This window comes from Manis pentadactyla, chromosome 5, assembly GCF_030020395.1.
Source record: "Manis pentadactyla isolate mManPen7 chromosome 5, mManPen7.hap1, whole genome shotgun sequence".
In the NCBI taxonomy this organism is placed as follows: domain Eukaryota; kingdom Metazoa; phylum Chordata; class Mammalia; order Pholidota; family Manidae; genus Manis; species Manis pentadactyla.
In genome coordinates this window covers 89,156,242-89,177,761 of record NC_080023.1, presented here as the reverse complement: position 1 = coordinate 89,177,761, position 21,520 = coordinate 89,156,242, and the positions used below count along the sequence as shown (strand labels likewise).

At 34.8% G+C, this 21,520-nt stretch overlaps 1 protein-coding gene across 7 annotated transcripts in view; it reads left to right on the top strand.

The window, feature by feature from the left end:
- TBCK (TBC1 domain containing kinase) overlaps window positions 1–21,520 on the top strand; it is a 223,602-nt gene that overhangs the window by 178,863 nt on the left and 23,219 nt on the right. For all 7 annotated transcript variants that reach the window (XM_057502508.1, XM_057502510.1, XM_057502506.1 and 4 more), the window contains 2 exons: window positions 5,496–5,671; window positions 16,731–16,890. In XM_057502508.1, the coding sequence (XP_057358491.1) occupies window positions 5,496–5,671; window positions 16,731–16,890 (336 nt within the window). The remainder of the gene's footprint in view (window positions 1–5,495; window positions 5,672–16,730; window positions 16,891–21,520) is intronic.

Below are 21,520 nucleotides of genomic sequence, written 5' to 3'. Positions count from 1 at the left end.
TATATGTACCACATCTTTATCCATTCATCTACTGATGGACATTTAGGTTGCTTCCATTTCTTGACTATTGTAAATACTGTTGCGAAAAACAGGGGTGCATATGTATTTTTGAAACTGGGCTTATGCATTCTTAGGATAAATTCCTAGGAGTGGAATTCCTGGGTCAAGTGGTATTTCTATTTTGAGTTTTTTGAGGAACCTCCGTACTGCTTTCCACAATGGTTGAACTAATTTACATTCCCACCAGCAGTGTAGGAGGGTTCCCTTTTCTCCACATCCTCGCCAACATTTGTTGTTGTTTGTCTTTTGGATATTCCTTCCTTTTTTTAACTAAACAAATTTTTTTAATTTATCTTTACTTTTATTTTTCACATATATTACTCTTCTTTATAAGTTCAGCTTTTGCTATGCTTATAAATATTTCTAGTAATCAATACTTTTTCTCATCCTTTTGTGAGTCCACTTTTTATGCATAACTCTTTATTCCACCTCTTATTCATTTTGCTGTATAGTGTAAGATAGACACATATTTTTATTTTCTTCCAGTTAATAAGTTGTCAACACTATATCCTAAATGATACATCCTTTTATCCCGACAATTTGACATGGCATCCTATTCTTTTACCAGATATTTAGATGTATTTTACTCTGTTTCTGTGCATTCCATTATGTCCTGTTCATCTTTTTGTCTATTCTAGTGTAGTAGCATACAATGTTAATTTTATATATTTAAAATATATAATGACATATTTTAATATTTCTCTATTTTTCTGATACTCTCATCTCTTTATTCTGTCAAATGAACTTTAGAGCTTATGTTTCAAGATTTTTAAAAAGTGTTTTTTAAGAGTTTGATAAAATTGTTATATATTAATATATTGCTCTGAGGAAAAGTTAAGTTCTTGTAATATTAAATCTTTCTTTCTAGATAGCATCATACATCTTTCAAATGCCCATCGCAAAACTCTCATTTACTTTAAATGTGACCCACTTATTTCCAAGTGTTTTATTTTGGAGGAATATTTTAATATTGTGAATAAAAGCTTTTGCTCATTATATTCTCTGACTGGCTACTGCTGCCACATAGAGAAGCTAATGACTTTGTTGTATGTATGTTGTAACTAAAACATTACCAAATTTTTATCAGTTTTATTAGATTTTCCTCTAAACATTATGGATTTTCTAAGAAGACTATTATGTCATCTAAAATTAAAGTAATTCATTTTTTTCCCAGTATTTATATTCCTTATATACTTTTCTTGGCTCCACAGCAACTTCCATAACAGTATTAAATAATAATGCTGATAGTTATAACATATTTCTGCATTTTCATTTTAGTAAATCTGCCTCAGGTTTATCATTAAGTAGAATGGCAGATACTTGCAATAAAGACATCTGTCTTAAAGAACATCTTGCATATTCTAATTAATTTTCCTTCTCATGTGTTTACCATGAGTTTCTTTTTTCTAAAAGTGGGAATAAATGTGGAGTTTTAACACATATGGCTTTATGTCACCTATGGTGATGATTACATGCTCTCCTTTGACTAATTAAAGGTGATACATTGTTTTAAAAATTGTCCTAACATTGAACCATCCTTTATTCCTGGAATATGCCCTACTTGGTTATAATATATCATTCCTTTAAATTCCTGAAAAGTCCAATAATCCAGACATAAGGATAGATTCTGCTCTGTAGCATTATTTGATCATATTTTTATTCACTCATTCATTCATTAAATATCTACTGCTTCTTTGTGCCAGACCTCATTCTAGCTTTTAGAAATACAAATATGAAAAGACATGGAACCTTTCAAGGATATTGTAAGTCAAATGGAGAGAACAGACAATATATCACAAATACAGTAATTATAATGATGGAGGTGTGTACACTTTGTTTTGGGAACATATACATAGTCGCATAGCACAAAGTTATTCAGAAGTAACAGAAGAATTACAAATATTAGTTTACTTATTTATTTTCATCAAATACATTTGAATACCACTTATGTGTCAGATAATATGCTGGTTCCTGGGAAAGACATGGGCATACAACTCATTTTCTTATCTTTGAGGAGTTTCAGTCTAGTGAGAAGTGAATCCCATTATAATTAAGATGTATACCAAATACCTGTGGGGACACAGAAGAGAAACTGTGTGTCTGTCAGGAGTTAAAAAGAAAGGCTTTCTTTACAGAGAAGGTAATGTTTGAGCGCTAACTTGAAAGGTAAGCAGGGATTTATTAGATGGACAAAGTATGGCATTCTAAGCAGAGCAAGCGATGTGTGCAAAGGTATGCTACTATGAAAAGTCGGTCTGTAATGCCAAAGCATAAGGTACAAGGTATTGAGGAGTGAGAAAAGAAATGATAGCAAACTATTATTGCACTCTTACAGTGAGTCAGGCACCATTCTAAATTATTTATATAGATTAACTCAATTGATCCTTACAACGACCCAGGAGGGTTCAAGTAATTACTACTACTCTGCTTTGCAGAAGAAAAAATTGTATAGAGATGTTAAAGATCATGCCCAAAGTCACACACTAGTATGTGGGGTGACCAAGATTTGAGTTCCAGAGCCTGTGGGTTCCTGCTTGCTGTAGACAAGGATCAATCCATATGGGCTTTCTGCCATACTAAGGAATTTGGATTTCATTCAGTCAATGTCTAGAGCCATTGAGGTGATCAGATTTTTGTTTTTAATTCAAGTGGCATTTGAAAGACATAATAGAAAGGATAACTTTAGGTGAAAAAGAAAGCAGAGAAAAAGAGGGACATGAAGTGAGGAAAACAGTTTCTATAGTCCATGTAAGAGATGAAGTCCTGATAAAGGACAGTTAATCAGAGAACAGATTAAAGAGATACTTTGGTGTAACTTAGGGATATGTTCAATAGGAATAAGGAAAAATGAAAAGTCTGTGGTTATTTCCAGATTTCTGTCTTGCATAACTAGGTTGAAATTAGTGCCAGTATCCATGACAGAAAATATAGAAAGAGTATTCTAGACACAAGCTCTGTATTCTCATAGTTAAAAGGCCTTTAGTTATTTAGGAACTTTTACATATGAAACATAAGTATATACAGTTATACCCTTATAGTTGCTGGTTACATATGCAGCATAAGGGCATACAGCAATCTCATGAAAAATCTACCATTTCAACTCAGGTATCATGACAGTCATTCTTCCAATAATTTAATGGACATAGGAAAATGCCTGTCTTGTTACCAGGTTTAGATTTTTCCTTGTGTGGTTAGTACTCTAATATATCCAGAAAGCTATTTTAGAGAGCCCACTCTACTGAAATATGATTTCTGTCATTAACACTGCTAAATAAATTCTGACTGTAGTTGGCAATAGAATATGAGTTTTTTTAAATAGTTGTCAGACAAACTGGCTTCTAATATTTGAACATCTACGCTTAATGTGTTGCATATACGAGTTCTTAGGCAGAAATGATAAATTAATAGGCATTTCTACACTTATCCTAAATTCTTGTCCATTGTCCATGGACAAAGTCACATGAATTTAAAACCCAGTCACACAGGAAAATGTCAATGTCAGTGATACTAAATGAGGCAAAAATATCGTATAGAAGTTTTATTTTTATGCCTCTAAGTGGAAATTATACAATAGTAAATTGAACATAAAACTATCTAGTAAAAGAAAAACTAGAGTTTATATTTTAATATTATAATTACTTTCTCCATAAAGCAAAGTAGTATAATTTGTCCTAAATCTAATTTACTAACCTCCTAAAATTAATTTGCCCTGGAACTTGCATGCATTATATTAAAGTTCTTTGCTGATAAAGAGTCACAGAATTTCCAAAAATTATTAATTTTTCAGGGATTCTTCTCTTCTTCTGTTCCAGCCACTTCACATAGTAATTGCTCTTTCCTTTGAAAAACTCCTTATGTATGACACATTTGATTGTAACCAGTGTCAAGGTGAATCAACTCTTTCTTAAATCAGTCAGTTCTTTCTTCATAGAGAATACTTTGGTCAAATCCTCTTCACCAGCCTAGTCTAAACCTCTGTTTGAAATGACACATTCATTAAAAAATGACTAAAAGCATAGCTAGGGTAATCAAAAGTTCTTTATTTTATCTTCAAAATTGTATGACTTCATGTGAAGGCTCAGAAAAAATACCTGTAGAGATTGCAATCTAATGAAAAAGGAGATGGAAGCATTGATTATATGGCTTGCTGATTTTAAAGCTCTTTTATCTTTCTGAACTACTTTTAATTTCAGAATGCTTAAGTAACTTTAATTCCTAATACTAAAAAATTAAAATTCCTAATACCTATTTCTTATTATGAGCCATAAACCCATAAAGCTTAGCAATTTCCATTTCTGTTTAAAAGCCAATCAAGTTAGAGAACAGTGCTTTACCACTAAAGAGTTTATGGCATAGTCAGGCAAACCCAAGAGATGAGAGCTGATAGTAAAGCTCCAACTGTAAACATTGTCTTTTCCAAAATAAGTCTGTCTGATAAGTGATTCATGTGCTTTATTTTCTCCTGGCTAGAAATTCAAAATTGGAAATTCTAAATGTGGAGTCCTACAATGGAATTGAGAAAAGAGAGAAAATGAGCTACATGGATAATAATTAGAGTAAATTTTGGAAACATTAAGCATATAAATAAAATTTCTCTTTTGAGTCCCTAGTTTTCAGTCATGTGAATTTTGAAAGTTCTTAAATTCTCAAATTATGTTAAGTTTTCAACAGTGACTGCCGGTGCTCAACAAACTCATGTTGAACTGAGATGTGTTATATTGCCTTTTGTCTGTGGAGGGAGTCTTTCTCCCTGCTAAATTACATGGAGAATAATTGTAAATAGTCCTTAGTTTGAATCAGTTTTATACCATATAACAGACACACAGATCAATATACTGGTTTGATAGTCTGGAGTCTCATTTTACCTCTACAATTAAGATATATTGTCAATTTGATTTACTATCTAAGAAAGTATTAATGTTGCTCTTCATTTGTCTCTAAGAATATAGTTTCCACTCAACCGTTCATAAATTATAAAAATCCAATACATGTATTAGAGCCAGTTTCTTTAATTAGTATGTATACTGAGTTACAATGCAATTCCTTATATTACCAGAGTCGTAATTGATGTGATTCACAGCAACAGTAATTATACTTGAAGAAAAGATAAATGTGCTTAAAGGAGCTATTTGTAAAGATACACAGTCCTTTCAGAGGGAAAAGTCCACTTCATCTCTCTATTACATTTGAGCCAGGATCTTGTAGTGAAACAAATGAATAATGCTTTTCCATATGTGTGACTAATAAAAAAGTAAACCTTAGTAGTAAGGAATACAGTTGTTACACAGTAGGCTGCTAAAATGAGACACAATTTTCTGTTTTCTCCCATGTGCTATGGTGATTAATATCAAGAACCTAAAGATATTCTATATTGGCTATAGTTTTTCCTTATGTAATATTACCAGTCTTATGTATGGTTTGTATGTTTTTTTCAGTCAAGAGAATCCATCCCATTAAATGACCTAAAGTCAGAAGTATCACCCCGGATTTCAGCAGAGGACCTCATCGACTTGTGTGAGCTCACAGTGACAGGCCACTTCAAAACACCCACCAAGAAAACAAAGTCCAGTAAACCAAAACTCCTCATAGTTGATATCCGGAATAGTGAAGAGTATCCTTTACATATGCAATTTTAAAGGGTGGTACTGCCTTATTCATATAGCTATAGATAAAATTTTGGCAAAGAGGAGGAGTAAGTATTTACCTGGTCTCCTTCATAGCTAGAGAGTTTGCCAGATCTCACGTTGAACTTGTATTTTTTTTAATTTTCAAAATACTGGCTTACACAGGACATGTTATTTTTCACTAACATTTTACTATTAAATGTACCATACTTCTGGTGATGTTGATTAACATTAAAGTATGAAGTTACAAAATAGCAACAGTTCAGCCTTCTTATTTTTTTCATCATCTGTCAGATTCTCAAATATGCCTTGATGCTCTATATCTAGGATCTAAGTAAATGTTTTTCTCACTTTTTTTAGACAGAGCACCTCCCTTTTAAAATAGAATCTTTCTTAATCAATATATAAAATATAAACTAAGTTTTTTTATAATTTTCTTGTTTTGATATTTTTATGAAATATAGTTGATATACAGTAATATGTTATTTTCAGGTATACACATAGTGTTTCAGAAGTTATCTACATTATTAAATGCTCACCCCAACTGGGATAGTTACTATCTTATCAATGTAGAAAGATGTTACAGAACTATTGACTATGTTCTCTAAGCTGTACTTTCATCCTGTGAAGAATTTATATTATGATTGATATTTTATGCCTCTTTATCCCCTTCACCTTTTTCACCCACCTACCCCAACCCCTCCCCCATGGTAACCACCAGTCACTTCTAAGTGTCTATGAGTCTAGTGCTGTCTTCTTTTGTTTTCAGACTCCACATATAAGTGAAACCACATGATATTTGTCTTTCTCCGCCTGGCTTATTTCACTTAGCATAATACCCTCTAAGTCAATCCATGTTGTTGCAGATGTCAGGATTTCTTTCTTTTTATGGCTGAATAATATTCCATTATATATATGTACTACCTTTTCCTTATCCATTCATCTATTGATGGACACTTAGATTGCTTCCATGTCTTGGCTGTTACAAATTGGCAACAAACATAGGGGTGCATATATCTTTTTATATCAGAGATTTTGTTTACTTCATGTAAATTCTTAGAAGGGAATTGCTGGGTTATATGGTATTTCTATTTTTAGTTTTTTGAGGAGCCTCCATACTTCTTTCCATAGTGGCTGCACCAATTTACATTCCCAACAACAGGGTAGGAAGGTTCCCTTTTCTCCACATCCTTGCCAACACTTGTTATTCCTTATCTTGTGGATAGTGGCCATTCAAACTAGTGTGAAGTGATACCTCAGTGTGGTTTCATTTTGCATTTCCCTGATGATTAGCGATGTGGAGCATCTTTTCATGTGCCTGTTGCCCATCTGTATTTCTTCTTTGGAGAAATGTCCATTTAGGTTCTGCCATTTTTTAATCAGGTTATTTGTTTTTTTTGTGTTGAAACATATAAATTCTTAATATATTTTGGGTATTAACTCCTTATCAGATAAATCATTTGTGAATATATATTCTCCCACTTGCCTTTTTGTTTTGTTGATGGTACAGAAGCTTTCAGTTTGATGTAGTTCCACTTGTTCATTTTTTATTTTGTTTCCCTTGCCTAAGGGAAAGATACGATAGGTAATAGCTGTTCTTTAATTAAATGTTTGGGAGAATTCATCTGTCCAGGAAAAAATCGTTCACTGTTATGCTCAAGAGATTTTTTACCTCTATTTCCTTCTAAGAGTTTCATGCTTTCATGTCTTGCATTTAGGTCTTTAATCCATTTTGACTTTACTTTTGTGTATGGATGTGAACAGTAATCCAGTTTCGTTCTCTTGCATGTAGCCGTCCAGTTTTCCCAGCACCAGTTATTGAAGAGACTGTCTTATCCCCATTGTATATTCATGGCTCCTATATCATATATTAACTGACCATAGATGCATTGGTTTATATTTGGACTCTCTTTCTTTTCCTTTGATCTGTGGGTCTGTTTTTATTACTGTAGCTTTGTAGTATAGCTTGAAGCCAAGTTGTATAATACCCCAGCTTTATTCTTCTTTCTCCTAATTGTTTTGGCTATCTGGGGTCTTTCGTGTTGCCATATGAATTTTAGGATTATTTGCTCTAGTTCCTTGAAAAATGCCATTGGTTTTTAGATAGGGATTACATTGAATCTGTAAATGGGCAGGATGGCCATTTTAACAATATTAGTTCTTCCTGTCTATGAGCATGGGATAGATTTCCATTTATTTGTGTCTTCTTTAATTTCTCTCATGAGCATCTTACAATTTTCAGAGTACAGGTCTTTCACCTCCTTAGTTAGGTTTATTCCTAGGTATTTTATTCTTTATGATGCAATTGTAAATGGAATTGTTTTCCTGATTTCTCTTTCTGCTAGTTTGTTGTTAGTATATAGGAAAGCAACAAATTTCTGTGTATTAATTTTGTATTCTGCAATTTTGTTGAATCCAGTTATTCTAATGGTTTTTTGGTGGGGTCTTTAGAGTTTTCTATATGTAATACGTTATCTACAAATAGTGACAGTTTTACTTCTTCCTTACCAATTTGGATGCCTTTTATCACTTTATTCTGTCTGTCTATTGTGACTAGGACCTCCAATACTGTTTTGAATAAAAGTGGTGAGAGTGGGCATCTTTGTCTTGTTCTTGATCTTAGAGAAAAAGCTCTCAGCTTTTCACTATTGAGTATGTTGTTAGCTGTGGGTTTGTCATATATAGGCTTTATGTTGGATAAATATATATATATATGTGTATATATATATATATATATATATATATCCTCTATACCCATTTTATTGAGTTTTTATCATTAATGAATGTTGAATTTGTCAAATGCTTTTCCAGCATCTATTGAAATGATCATGTGGTTTTTATCCTTCTTTTTGCTGATGTGGTACATCATGTTGATTGAATTACAAATATTGTATCATCCTTGCATCCCTGGAATAAATCCCACTTAGATGTGGTGGGTGATCCTTATGATGTATTTTTTTAATTTGGATTGCTAATAATTTGTTGAGGATTTTTGCTTCTATGTTCATCAGGAAAAATGGGCCGTCTTTTTTGTAGTGTCTTTTTTGTAGTGTCTTTTTCGGTTTTGGTATTAGAGTGATGTTGACCTCATAGAATGAGTTTGGAAGTATTCCCTCCTCTTCTACTTTTTGGAATACTTTTAGAAGGATGGATAGTAGCTCTTCTTTAAATGTTTGTTAGAATTCACCTGTGAAGCTGTCTGGTCCTGGATTTTTATTTGTTGGGAGTTAAATGAATACCAATTCAATTTCATTACTGGTAATTGGTCTGTTCAAATTTTCTGATTCTTCCTGGGTCAGTGTTTTACTTTTCTAGGAATTTTTCCATTTCTTATACATTGTCCAATTTATTGATGTATAATTTTTCATAGAATTCTCTAATAATTCTTTGTAGTAGTGTCAGTGTAGTTGTGACTATTCCTTTTTCAGTTCTGATTTTGTTTATTTGTGTCCTCTCTCTTTTTTCTTGGTAAGTCTGTCTATGGGTTTGTTTATTTTGTTTATCTTCTCAAAGAACCAGCTCTTGGTTTCATTGATTTTTTTTTCCTATTTTATTTTTCTCTATTTTATTTACTTTTTCTCTGGTCTTGTTTATCCATTCTGACACCCTGTATCTTTTGATTGGTGCATTCAGTCCATTTACATTTAAGCTAATTATTGATAGATATGTACTTATTCACATTTTATTGATTATTTTCTGATTTTTTTTATAGTTCCTCTCTGATCCATCCTTCCTCTCTTATACTCTTGTTATTTGATGATTTTCTTTAGTGTTGTGATTGGATTTCTTTTTTTTTTAATTTTTTATGTATCTATTATAGGCTTTAGGCTGTGGTTACCATAAGGTTTTTGTAATTCCTTATAGATGTAACAATCTATATTTGGTTGATCTATTTCAGACAGTCTAAAAGTACTTTTTTCTCCTTCCTCTACATTTTTGCATTAGATGTCATATTGGTAATTTTGTGCATCTCTTGACTGATTTTGTATGTAGTTGATTTTACTACTTTTGTTTTTTTTTTAACTAATACCTTCTTAGTTAGTAATTGTTCTACTACCTTACTGTGAATTTAAAAGGTAATTGTCTACCTCTCGCTGCTCTTAAGATTCTTTCTTTGTGTTTAATCTTTGCCATTTTAATTACTATATGTCTTGGTGTTGTGTTTCTGGGGTTCCTTTTGTTAGGGGCTCTCTGTACTTCCACCACCTGGGTGTCTATTTTCTTCCCCTGATTGGGAAATTTTCAGCTGTTCTTCAGAGTCTTTCCACTCCTTTATCTCTTTCTTCTCCTTCTGGGATTCCTATTATGTGTATATTGTTTGGTTTGGAGTTGTCATACTGCTCTCTTAGCATCTTCTCATTTTTAGGAATTTTTTTCTGTCTGTTCCTCAGCTTGGTTACTCTGCAGTTCTCTCCCTTCCATCAAACTGATTTTTTCCTCTGCTTCCAGAAGTCACCCAGTTATTCATTCCCTCTATTGTATTTTTAATTTATTGTATTATTCAGCTCTGAATGTATCTTTTTCATATTTTCTATCTACTTCTTAAAGTTCTCATTGAGATCATCAATTCTTTTCCCTAGTTCATTGAGCAACTTTATGACTGTTACTTTGATTTTTTTATCAGGAAAATTGGTAAACTCCATTTCATTTAGCCCTTTTTCTAGTGTCTTACCTTGTTCTTTTGTTTGGAACATATTCCTCTGCCTCCTCATTTTGTCTGGGTTTCTGTGTCTCTTCCTCTGTATTAGATCAGCTGTGCTTCCTGGTCTTAAAAATAATGTCTTTATGAAGTGGGCATCCTGTAGTGCCCAGAAGCTCAAGATTATTTGCTAAGTAGTTTCTGGCTCTCTTCTGAGCTGAGTTGCAGTTGCTGTTAGTGGGCTGTGGGAGGGGCCCACCTTTCTGCTTGTCTGCTGGTAATAGCTGACAATCTGCTCATCTAGCTTCTGTGTGCCCTCTGTATATCGTAAGGCTCTTCTGCTGGGATTCATTGTTGGTAGGTCCATCCTCTGCTTGCCAGTCAGTGATGGCAGATTGCAGCTGGGCCAAGTGTGCTGGGCAGGGTGAGCACAGTGTGGGGTACTGGGATTGAGCCAGTGGGGCAGGAGGAGAGTGTAGAGCTGGCTCCCTCAAGCATGTGGCCAGTTGAACTGAAGAAGGGCCAGGAGAGCTGGGAAAGTGTACCCTGCCCTCTGCCTGCCAGTCAGCAAAATCAGTCCACTACTGGGCTGAGCATGCCGCATGGGGCAGGTATGCAGGTAGCTCAGCTGCATGGCAGAGACACCAGTGTGGGAGATGGCAAGTTTCAGAACTGGCTCCCACAAAGGGAAAGCCAGGTAAGTGTCATCAGCCATCCACCTGCCAGTTAGCAAAGTCAGACCACTGCTGGGCTGAGTGGGCCAGGTAGGGAAGGTACCCAGAGAAGCTTCTCCACAGCATTGAGCTGCCAGTGAGGAAGATGGAGCATTCAGAGTGCCTGACCAATTGGGCTGAGGGAGGGCTAGGAAAGTATTGTCTACCTGCCCTTTCTCCTCTGGAGAGAGAGCTCCCTCCCACCCCCACACCTCTGGCACACTTCCCACTGCTGGTAAATATTTCAGACTACCACCTCTGTGTTGGGTCTCAGCAAGACTGACAGAGTGTGCCTGTCCTCCACAAAGACAGGAATCACAGCCCTTCAAAGTACTCCGTCTCTCTCTGTGTCCAGCGCTGTTAACCACCAAAGCCCAGTGCAGTGTGGACTCATATTCCCAGAGCAGATCTCCAGGAATAGGTGTGCAGGATTCCTGAGTATCCCCACCACTGCATTCCTCTCCCTCCCACTATGGGCTGAGATGGGGAAAGAACTTTGATCCTGATCAGTCACTATTCTGCCCCTTTGCCCTACTCAGTGTGGTCCTCTCTTCTTCACCATGTGTAGAATGGTCTGTTTTGAAATCTTCAGGTCATTTTCAGGGTTAGTTGTGTTTGTTATAGTTGCTTGCTCAGTGTATTCATGAGAGGAAGTTTTCACCTTGCTGTCCTATCCACCATCTTTCACTGTGAATCATATATAATTAATTTTCTTAATCAGTTAACACTTACGGCATTTGCTAACTATAAATGAAGGTTATTTGTGCATTGGGCTACCAGATTTCATTTAATGTGAAAATCTATTTTTGCTACAGGCACACACTTGAATGCTTTTTGGTAATGTCTGCCAAATGTAATGTTGAGCTGAGTGGTATGTTTTTGGGAGGGGAACAGCTTACTGCAATACAGGATAGGGTTACCATTTGCCAAAGGAAAATCATGTGTTTTACTAGAATATATCCCAGAGTGCATTAAGGATAGTAACAGCTCTATTCAAACACCTGACCAGGTTACTGCTACAATAAGTGGATGCTTTTATAGCTATTATTATTCCATAGTAGATATTTCATTGTAATTACTGCTAACTTCTTTAATCATGTCTTTTATCTTTTAATTACTTCAAGTATGTCATCAAAAATTCTAATAGTAAAAATGTCTCATGAAACTGAAAGGTTAAAAAATTAGTGTTTATGAGTGCCATTACCACTTTGCCAAACCCAACCTGAAAGTTGTGGAGGGCATTGTCATAATCGCACTATTAAGATGTATATATGATGGGGGATAATTTCCACATAAGTACTTTGACTTCTATTACCTTACTAGTCTCTCAACTGGGTACTCTGAAGCTGAAACATTTTAAGTTCTTAGTTTGTGAAATAGCATAGTGTCTCACTGTTGGGTAATATACTCACTACAGAACCCCTTTAAGTGTGAGTTTTGTTTACCCCATATCTGTGTTTATGCTCATAAGCAATGGCTTTTTTAAATGTAAAAGGCAAATTCAGAGAATCCAAACTTTTTTCTAGAATATAGAGAAAGCAATAAAGTGACAGTGATACTCCTAAAATATATATTGTTGCATGTTCATCTCTAATACTACTTCACTATTAGGAACCTATACACACTTGTATTCCACTGTAGTACAATGAAATAAAACGGAAGTCCTTAGAGCATGGAGAAAGTGCTTATCTCACATATTCTCTATCATTTCTTAATATGGCTTTCCTTGCTATATTTTGCCCAGGACTAATCAGAGTCACCACATGTCCAAAATTCTCTTCTATTTCACTCTTTGCTTAACGCTGTCCAATTAACAAAATATACAGAAGTGTGTTCTTTTCTCATTTTTCAAATACCAAATATTTCATTATGATTATGAAGTACTCAGAAGGTGAAAAAAGTATTCAACTACCTACCTTTACAGTATAATCTGGCAGCCTTTCAGATGTTTAGAAATTGCCTAAAGAATTTATACTTAATTATATGACATCTGTGTCACATGAGAATTTCTAATGTAATAGGTGAAACTTAAAAAATTACCAAGGAAACAAGATTCTTAAATAACCAAAATTGTCTTCATTACCCAACTCACTTAAACAAAAGAGAATGTTCACTGTAGATGTGTTAATATGTAACTAGGCCAATCTCATTCTCCTCTACTATTTACTAGTAATGTAGTTAAGGGTAGATATTTCAAGGTTTGACCACCCGCCTACCATCATTCCTGCTTACCCAATCTTATTTGCACTAGAAGTTTTATGACTAGAGTGTTCTTGGATGAGTGCTTTTAAGTGTTTTCTAGGACTGTTTCGATTGAACTAGACTAAGAATAAGGGAAGTGTGGTTTAAAGCTTTTTCCCTTTTGTGCCTTATCTTCCAAAGTGTTAAAATAGCTTTAAAAAGGTTTGGAATAATTTTGCATTTTGGATTACAACTTTCCTCTTCCCCAGAAAGACTTTTTTTGCCACCATATTTTGTTATCATTTTAACATTTAATCTAGATTAAAGCATCAAACCATAGAGCACAACCAGCAGAAAATTCTGGATAAGTTTATGACATACTTCTAGTGACTAAAAGGCAATTTGGACTAAAATCTTCTTTAAAAACACACAGTAAATTGGTGATACTGAGCCCACAAAATCATCTAAATGATTATCTGTTTTAGATACATATATTAGGTTTTGGGTATTTGGATGCAGGTGGGTACTTTTTAAAAACCAAATATTTGTTAAATAAATATTAAATAAATTGTAAAACAAATCATTTTATTTCTAGAGTCACTAATTTCTTAATATGTTGCTGAACAATTTGTATATAGAAGACACTCAGGTGTGACTTTACATTGTGAAGCTTAACACAGTCTGAGCATTGTCTATCCTTTTTTTTTTCCCAAAGAAAAAAATCTGATTGGCTCAGCTTGTATTAGCTATCCTTCACCCTATTCCTTCCTCTATCCTGTCAGCCATGCTTATAGCAGGATCACCTGATACAAACATGACAGCCTACACTCACTCTTTCACCAGGGGCAGTAGTTGAGGCCCTTCCGAAAAGAAAGTGGGGGATAGACAGGCAACCCAATATGTCTGCTACATACAGTATTTGACTATAGAATAGATTTGTATTGCTTTTGCTACTATGAAAGTACTAGAAAGAAAAAATGTTTACAGTAGATAAGGGTTGTTTAATAAACAGAAACTCTCTGACAATTGATTCAGATAGGCAGATGTAAATACATTTGCTGAGAATATTTGAGTTGTTAGGATCTTAGTTTGTGGTATCAACAATTTTCATTTTAAGGTATGTCCTTACTGAAGATAAAAGTACTATCAGAGTACTGAAGTATGCTGAAGACAAAGTTATTACTATTCATAAAGACTGCAGTTGAGAATGTTGAATAATTATAAATGTTTGAGAAATTAGTGCTGATGAAGTCCAAGGGTGATCTGCCGTTGATCATACATTCTCTATCCATTCTAGAAGACTATAACTAAACAGTGTATACTGAGTTGCTAAAGTTTATCTCTCTTTTCATTTTTCAGAACTTTTATAGTTATTTCCCTCATTATTAACACCAACCACTTTTCTTTAAAGAAAAGATGACGCAGCCTCTGGCTAGAACATTTCAAACGTAAGATATGTGGTCAAACTTCACCATCATTTTTGCTTGAGTAGAAGCTTCAAATTTCTCTCCATTAATGAGAGAGACAGAGAAACACAAAGAGAGAAGAAGTCTTCTAAAGATGAACCTACAAACAGGGTCAGTTGAGAAACTGTCATGTCAATAAATAATTATAATTTTCCCCCTTTTATAGTGATGACTGATAAGTTTTAGAAAATAGTATTAGCTGCTTGTGGCATAACCTTTCAGACTAAACAACTTTTCCATTTTCCATCAAAAATAAAAGGTTACGGAAAATGCTTGTATTCAACACATAAACATACCTTCATGGTCATCATCAGTGATTGTTAAAGAAGGGAAGAGATACTGCCAGACTTATAAACTAGTCCTCACAGTCACTCCCCTTCTAGCCTCTCCCCCTCCACATTGTTGCCAAAATATAAATATGATCTGTTACTTCGCTTAAAATACTTTCTGATTTTCATTGCTCTAGGATGAAGACCAGTATTATCAACATGACCTACAACATCCTGCATGTACTGGCCTCTGCATCCATTTCAGACTCATCGCATCACAGGCTACTTACTCTTTGCTCTCTAAATTTCACTGGCACTAGCCTTCCTTCATTTCTCCTTATTGGCCATGTGTCTCCCTACTATAAGCCTAACACTTCTGCCTGAAATGTTTATCCCTTCCACCATCCTATCGCACCTCCATTCCAACTCTTTGCCAAATTAACTTTTATTAATTCTTAAAATTTTAATTGGGCTAGCACTTACTTTTTCAGTGAAAACTTTCCCTGTCCTCACCAAATTGATATATCCCATCCAAGCATCATATACATCTCTTTCCAAGCGGTTTTCATAATTATTATTTTATGTTTATAAAGAGTTATTTGGTTAATAACTAGACTCTATATGAGGTATCATCTTCTTAATTATACTTTTAATTACTATTGGGCATATATTTATCTTTTAACATCTTATGGTATTCCTAAATACTTGAAACTAGTATATGCTTTTAATTCCAAAATTAAAAGTATTAGTCAATGAAACCATCAGAACCTTTCTAGAATGCAAATATAATAAAACATCACCCCTTTAAAGAACATAAGATTGGAAAGAATGGAAATTCAGCCAAGTTTACTTGAGAACTAAAACAACACAGAAGTGTTTCCAACCAGTGCTAATAACCTCTAACGATTCTAGAGAACCATTTAGCAATTGCTTGCCGAAAGTCAATAGGTTTTTGAAGTATCAAGTTCAATTTGAGAATATCCACTTGGCTTTAGTATTTTCAGAGTTTTAAAGTAATCACAGTAGTAGTAATGAACCAAAAGGCATGAATATTGTGCAGCCCATGTGATTGCCATAGTTTTGCTGCACCCTGACCACTTGACAATATTCATTTAATCAGGAAAGTCATCTTTACATCTTTAGCTAGACTTCTTTCTCTTTTCCATTCCATTTTCACATTTAACATTTTTTTCCCTTCTTTGAGATGAAATACTCATGTGAGCGTGGAAGACGTTTAGAACTATCAAAAGTCCTGAAAAAACAGAAGTAAAACCAATGAATTACTGAAGTAGTAATTAGCAAAAGTTTATTGTGCCACACAAAAAGGACAGTTTGCAAATGAAGAGCACTCAGATCAAACCAAGGACTGAATGTCAGAGGTATACAGTTAAAAGGCAGCTTATATAGTGTATAGGCAATGACTATTTTTCACAGTGATGGGTTACAATGTTAGAATTATCTCTAATGAAGGGAAATTGGTTAGTGGTTACAGCATATCAATTTTGGGAAACTGTTCAAGTTTTGCTTGTGATTTTCAGAGGTATAATAAGCAAGATGTGACCAAGGTCAAGTTAGCCTCCCTTGTCTTGCAAAATAAGCTAAATTAAGCTGTGTTTGTATGACTAAACTGGTTTTATCTGCTTAGGGCATTTTCAAGTCTGGTCTCCGTTTGTGTTTGATTTTAATGGTACTATCTTCTGGGAATCAATTACTTATGTGAGTTTCACTCACGCACTCAAGTCTGCACACAAATATTTTCCTTAAACTTTCCTTCTCAGTTTTATTCGGGGTCACCTCTCAGGCAGCATCAACCTTCCATTCAGTGCTGCATTCACTGCAGAAGGGGAGCTTACCCAAGGCCCTTACACCTCTGTGCTCCAGAGCTTCAAAGGGAAGGTCATTGTTATCGTGGGGCATGTGGCAAAGCACACAGCAGAGGTGAGTGTACTCAGAAATGTCATATGCATATAATGATAAGTTATTTACCTGTCTATTTTAACAGATTGTCTAAAAATATATTTCTTTAGGAGGGAGTGTGTCATAAATCAAATGCATTTTGAAGATCTATGTTATTATAAAGAAGAGTTTGTCCACCTTTTCCCAGTAAACGAATTCAAGCATTTTTCCTCAGTGTACAGTGTCAGGACCAATAGAAAAGCTTAGAAAAATCTAAATGGTATCCTAAGGTGGGGTTTTTTGTTGTTTTTTGTTTGTTTGTTTGTTTGAATTGCTTTCTGACATTGCCAAGAAGTAGCTTCAGTTCCTTCTACTGGGGCTTGCTTGGAGTCTCTGAAAGCCATTCATGATTGAACCTGTTGGATTTGGAGGTTTTGGTTACTATAGGCTCCAAAAGTTTTTTGATAATAGAGAATTCAGGAAGGATATCACCTTTCAGACATGATGAGTATATGAAACAATAAAATGGCTTCCCTCTCCCCTATGTTCTAAGAAAATTGAAAAATAAAACAAAATGTACCAAATGAAGATCAAAAGTATCACCTGTATTTTTTATAAATACTAAGTTAGAGAATGAGTTTAACATGAGAGCCAAATGGGCTTGCTCATAAATCCTTGAGAATTAGAAAACATATGTAGATGTAGGCAACATCAAACCAAGGCAGGCTCTTTTTCTAAAGGGAAGGAAGAATCTGCTTCTGGGAAAACAGCAGGAGTTTGCTCCCTGCTGTAGCTAATTCCCAAGAGGAAAAAGGGTGGTGCTGAGCCTTCACAAATTTGCCAATCAAATCACTGCACTGCCCAGGAAAGAGTGAATGAAAGGACAAAAGGAAAGGTTAGGAATATCATTAGAAAAATTCCTTCCTCAAAGAAATCAGCTGTGGAGATTAAATATTCCCCTCTAATATGTACATTCCTTTATGTCTGTACAAACTGAGTAATCCAGAAATGTTATCACTGGAAATGTAGTCAGATGAGAACTTCCAGGTTTTGGTCATTGGCCATTGTAAGCACCCAGTAATCCTTGTCTCAGAAGTACAGGGCTGATTGTAGCATTGGCATTTGACACTAAATGAAGGTGATCCTTGATGATTAAACTCAGTTAACCATATTCAGAAGTATCTGAGTAGATATTAGTTATAAATCATACATCACTACATCACTCACGCCTCTGTGTAACTATATGGTATCTGATAGGGAACATTCTAAATATACCTATTTCAGAGAAAGTCAGTACAGTAAGTGACTAATTTTAAGTAGTGTACAATTTTAAGTAAATGAGAGCATTTTAAAATGAAAGCCATGGTATCAAAATTATTTTGATGTGAGTTGTTATTATTAATATTTATTATTATTATTTTGCTTCTACCACAGTACTGCTGCTGCTATGTTAATCTGTATTGCCATATGATTCCAGTATAAAAATATCAATTTTCAATTACAATGCATAGCAGTACATTCAACCCACAGAAATACTATTGAATATCACATATTTCTGGGTTCTAAGTAATATATGGCCTTAGGAAGAAATCTTTCAATGATAATAACCCCATTTACTCTCTTTGTGTGCTAGGCACTATGGTAAGTACTTTACATATATTATCTGAGTTTACTCTCCACAACAATTCTATGAGGGAGGCATTTGCATATGAGAAAACTTAGACTCAAAGTTTATCTAATTTGCCTGTGTCAGAGCCAAGATTGAAGCTCAAGTCTATATGACTATAAAGGCCATACCCTTAACTCAGTGTGCTCTTAAAATTTTTGAATCTGAATGCTGCTATTTGTCCTGTTTTTTAAAATAAGCTTATCTTGACTTTTCATAGACCCAGTATAAGAAACCAAAACCTGACATAAATTTTTATGCTCTAAGCACTAACAAGCATAAGGCTTTATTTTCATAAAACATTCACCATTTGAATGATGGTATCTAATAAGTAGACTGTATGATTTAATCTTATTAAATATGCCAAATGTTTTCAAGCATCATACTCATGTGAGTCTCCAGATTATGTTTATTCTAATTTTGACATACAGGTCAAAACAGATATATAAATAAACAGATAATTCATTTATTTCATTAAATTATCAATTATAAAGCATTTATCATCTGTTATATGCAAGACACTGTGAAATGCCATAGTCTATCACAGTGCAAATAAATTTAAAAGTGCAAAATAGGAAGGAAATCTGGAAGCATAACTCTTCAGATGAGTAACAAAATATGATAATAATAATAAATAAAGAGCCATCATATCCTGAATAAATAAGCCAGTTTCTTCTTTATGAGAAACCAGATGCTATCATGAACAATTACTTCTTAAAACTCTCTATCATCGTTATATTTGTAGACAACAATGACTGAACATATTGTATGCTCAGCTATTAATGCTTTATTCCAACATCAGAAAATAAATTTTGAGAAGCAGTTTTAAATATTTGTATAGATATGTATCTTTAATAATTTGTCTAACCATGAGGCTAAAGAGAACTTCAAATATTTCATGTTCAAACTGTTCCATCTTTTTGTCTGCTGTACAGATCTGTATGGCTTTACTAATGCTTTCCCCCAACCCTGCCACTAAGTTGGCAGCATCTCAATTTAAAGTATATTTACTGTAATTCTACTGTATATCCATGGTTGTACAGGATATCTTCTGTCTTCCCCACCTCCCATCCTAGATACATTCTCCACACTTCTTTATCCTGCTCTCTGCCCCAGTAGGCTGGCTTGCATGTCCTCCAGCTTCCAGTTGTTGAGCTAACAGGGAACTCTGACAAATTATGGGAGGGAGGGAGGTCAAAATATTTTTTCCCCTGGCTTTTCCCTCAAAAATGGTTAGGTTTTCCCATACACAAAAGAAAATTCGAAATGGATCAAAGAACTGAATGTAAGTCATGAAACTATAAAACTCTTAGAAAAAAACATAGGCAAAAATCTCTTGGACATAAACATGAGCAACTTCTTCATGAACATATCTCCCTGGGCATGGGAAACAAAAGCAAAAATGAACAAGTGGGACTACATCAAGCTGAAAAGCTTCTGTACAGCAAAGGACACCATTAGTAGAACAAAAAGGTACCCTACAGTATGGGAGAATATATTCATAAATGACAGATCCGATAAAGGCTTGACATCCAAAATATATAAAGAGCCCACACACCTCAACAAACAAAAAGCAAATAATCCAATTAAAACATGGGCAGAGGAGCTGAACAGACACTTCTCCAAAGAAGAAATTCAGATGGCCAACAGACACATGAAAAGATGCTCCACATCGCTTGTCATCAGAGAAATGCAAATTAAAACCACAATGAGATATCACCTCACACCAGTAAGGATGGCTACCATCCGAAAGACAAACAACAACAAATGTTGGCGAGGTTGTGGAGAAAGAGGAACCCTCCTACACTGCTGGTGGGAATGTAAATTAGTTCAACATTGTGGAAAGCAGTATGGAGGTTCCTCAAAATGCTCAAAATAAACATACCATTTGACCCAGGAATTCCACTTCTAGGAATTTACCCTGAGAATGCAGCAGACCAGTTTGAAAAAGACAGATGCACCCCTATGTTTATCGCAGCACTATTTACAATAGCCAAGAAATGGAAGCAACCTAAGTGTCCATCAGTAGATGAATGGATAAAGAAGAGGTGGTACATATACACAATGGAATATTACTCAGCCATAAGAAGAAAACAAATCCTACCATTTGTAACAACGTGGATGGAGCTAGAAGGTATTATGCTCAGTGAAATAAGTCAAGCAGAGAAAGACAAATATCAAATGATTTCACTCATATGTGGAGTATAAGAACAAAGAAAAACTGAAGGAACAAAACAGCAGCAGAATCACAGAACCCAAGAATGGACTAACAGTTACCAAAGGGAAAGGGACTGGGGAGAATGGGAGGGAAGGGAGGGATAAGTTGGGGGAGAAGAAAGGGGGTATTATGATTAGCATGTATAATGTGGGCGGGAAACGGGGAGGGCTGTGCAACACAGAAAAGACAAGTAGTGATTCTGCAACATCTTACTACGCTGATGGACAGTGACTGTAATGGAGTTTGTGGTAGGGACTTGGTGAAGGGGGTCCCTAGTAAACATAATGTTCTTCATGTAATTATAGATTAATGATAACAAAAGAAAATGGTTAGGTTTGCTCTGTTCTTCTGAAGGTTAACACTTCTCTCCAGGAAGCCTTTTCTGTACTCTTTCCAGCCCCTGGTTCCTTTGGGTCTAGAGGTGGCAACAACTCTGTTTTTCCATAGAACAGGGTTACTGCACTACCCCTTACCAGTTCTCTTACGTCTCACCCACACCTTTGTAATTAATCTCTTTATAAGTAAACCCTCCTAAATTTATACTAAAGGCTTAGTGGAACCCTGAATATTACAAGGATACTATTTTTTAAATGCATGATTTTTTTAGCCAGCCTAGGTCAGCTGCTCTGTTCTGCTTTTCTTACTAGCTATTAATTTGGACAAGCTGTTTAACCTCTATTAGTCTTCATGTATTCATTTATAAAATGGGGAAAGTAATACCTACCTCATAGCATTGTTGTGAAGATTTCAGATTAGGCATATAAGGTTCAGTGCAGAGCCTAATACTA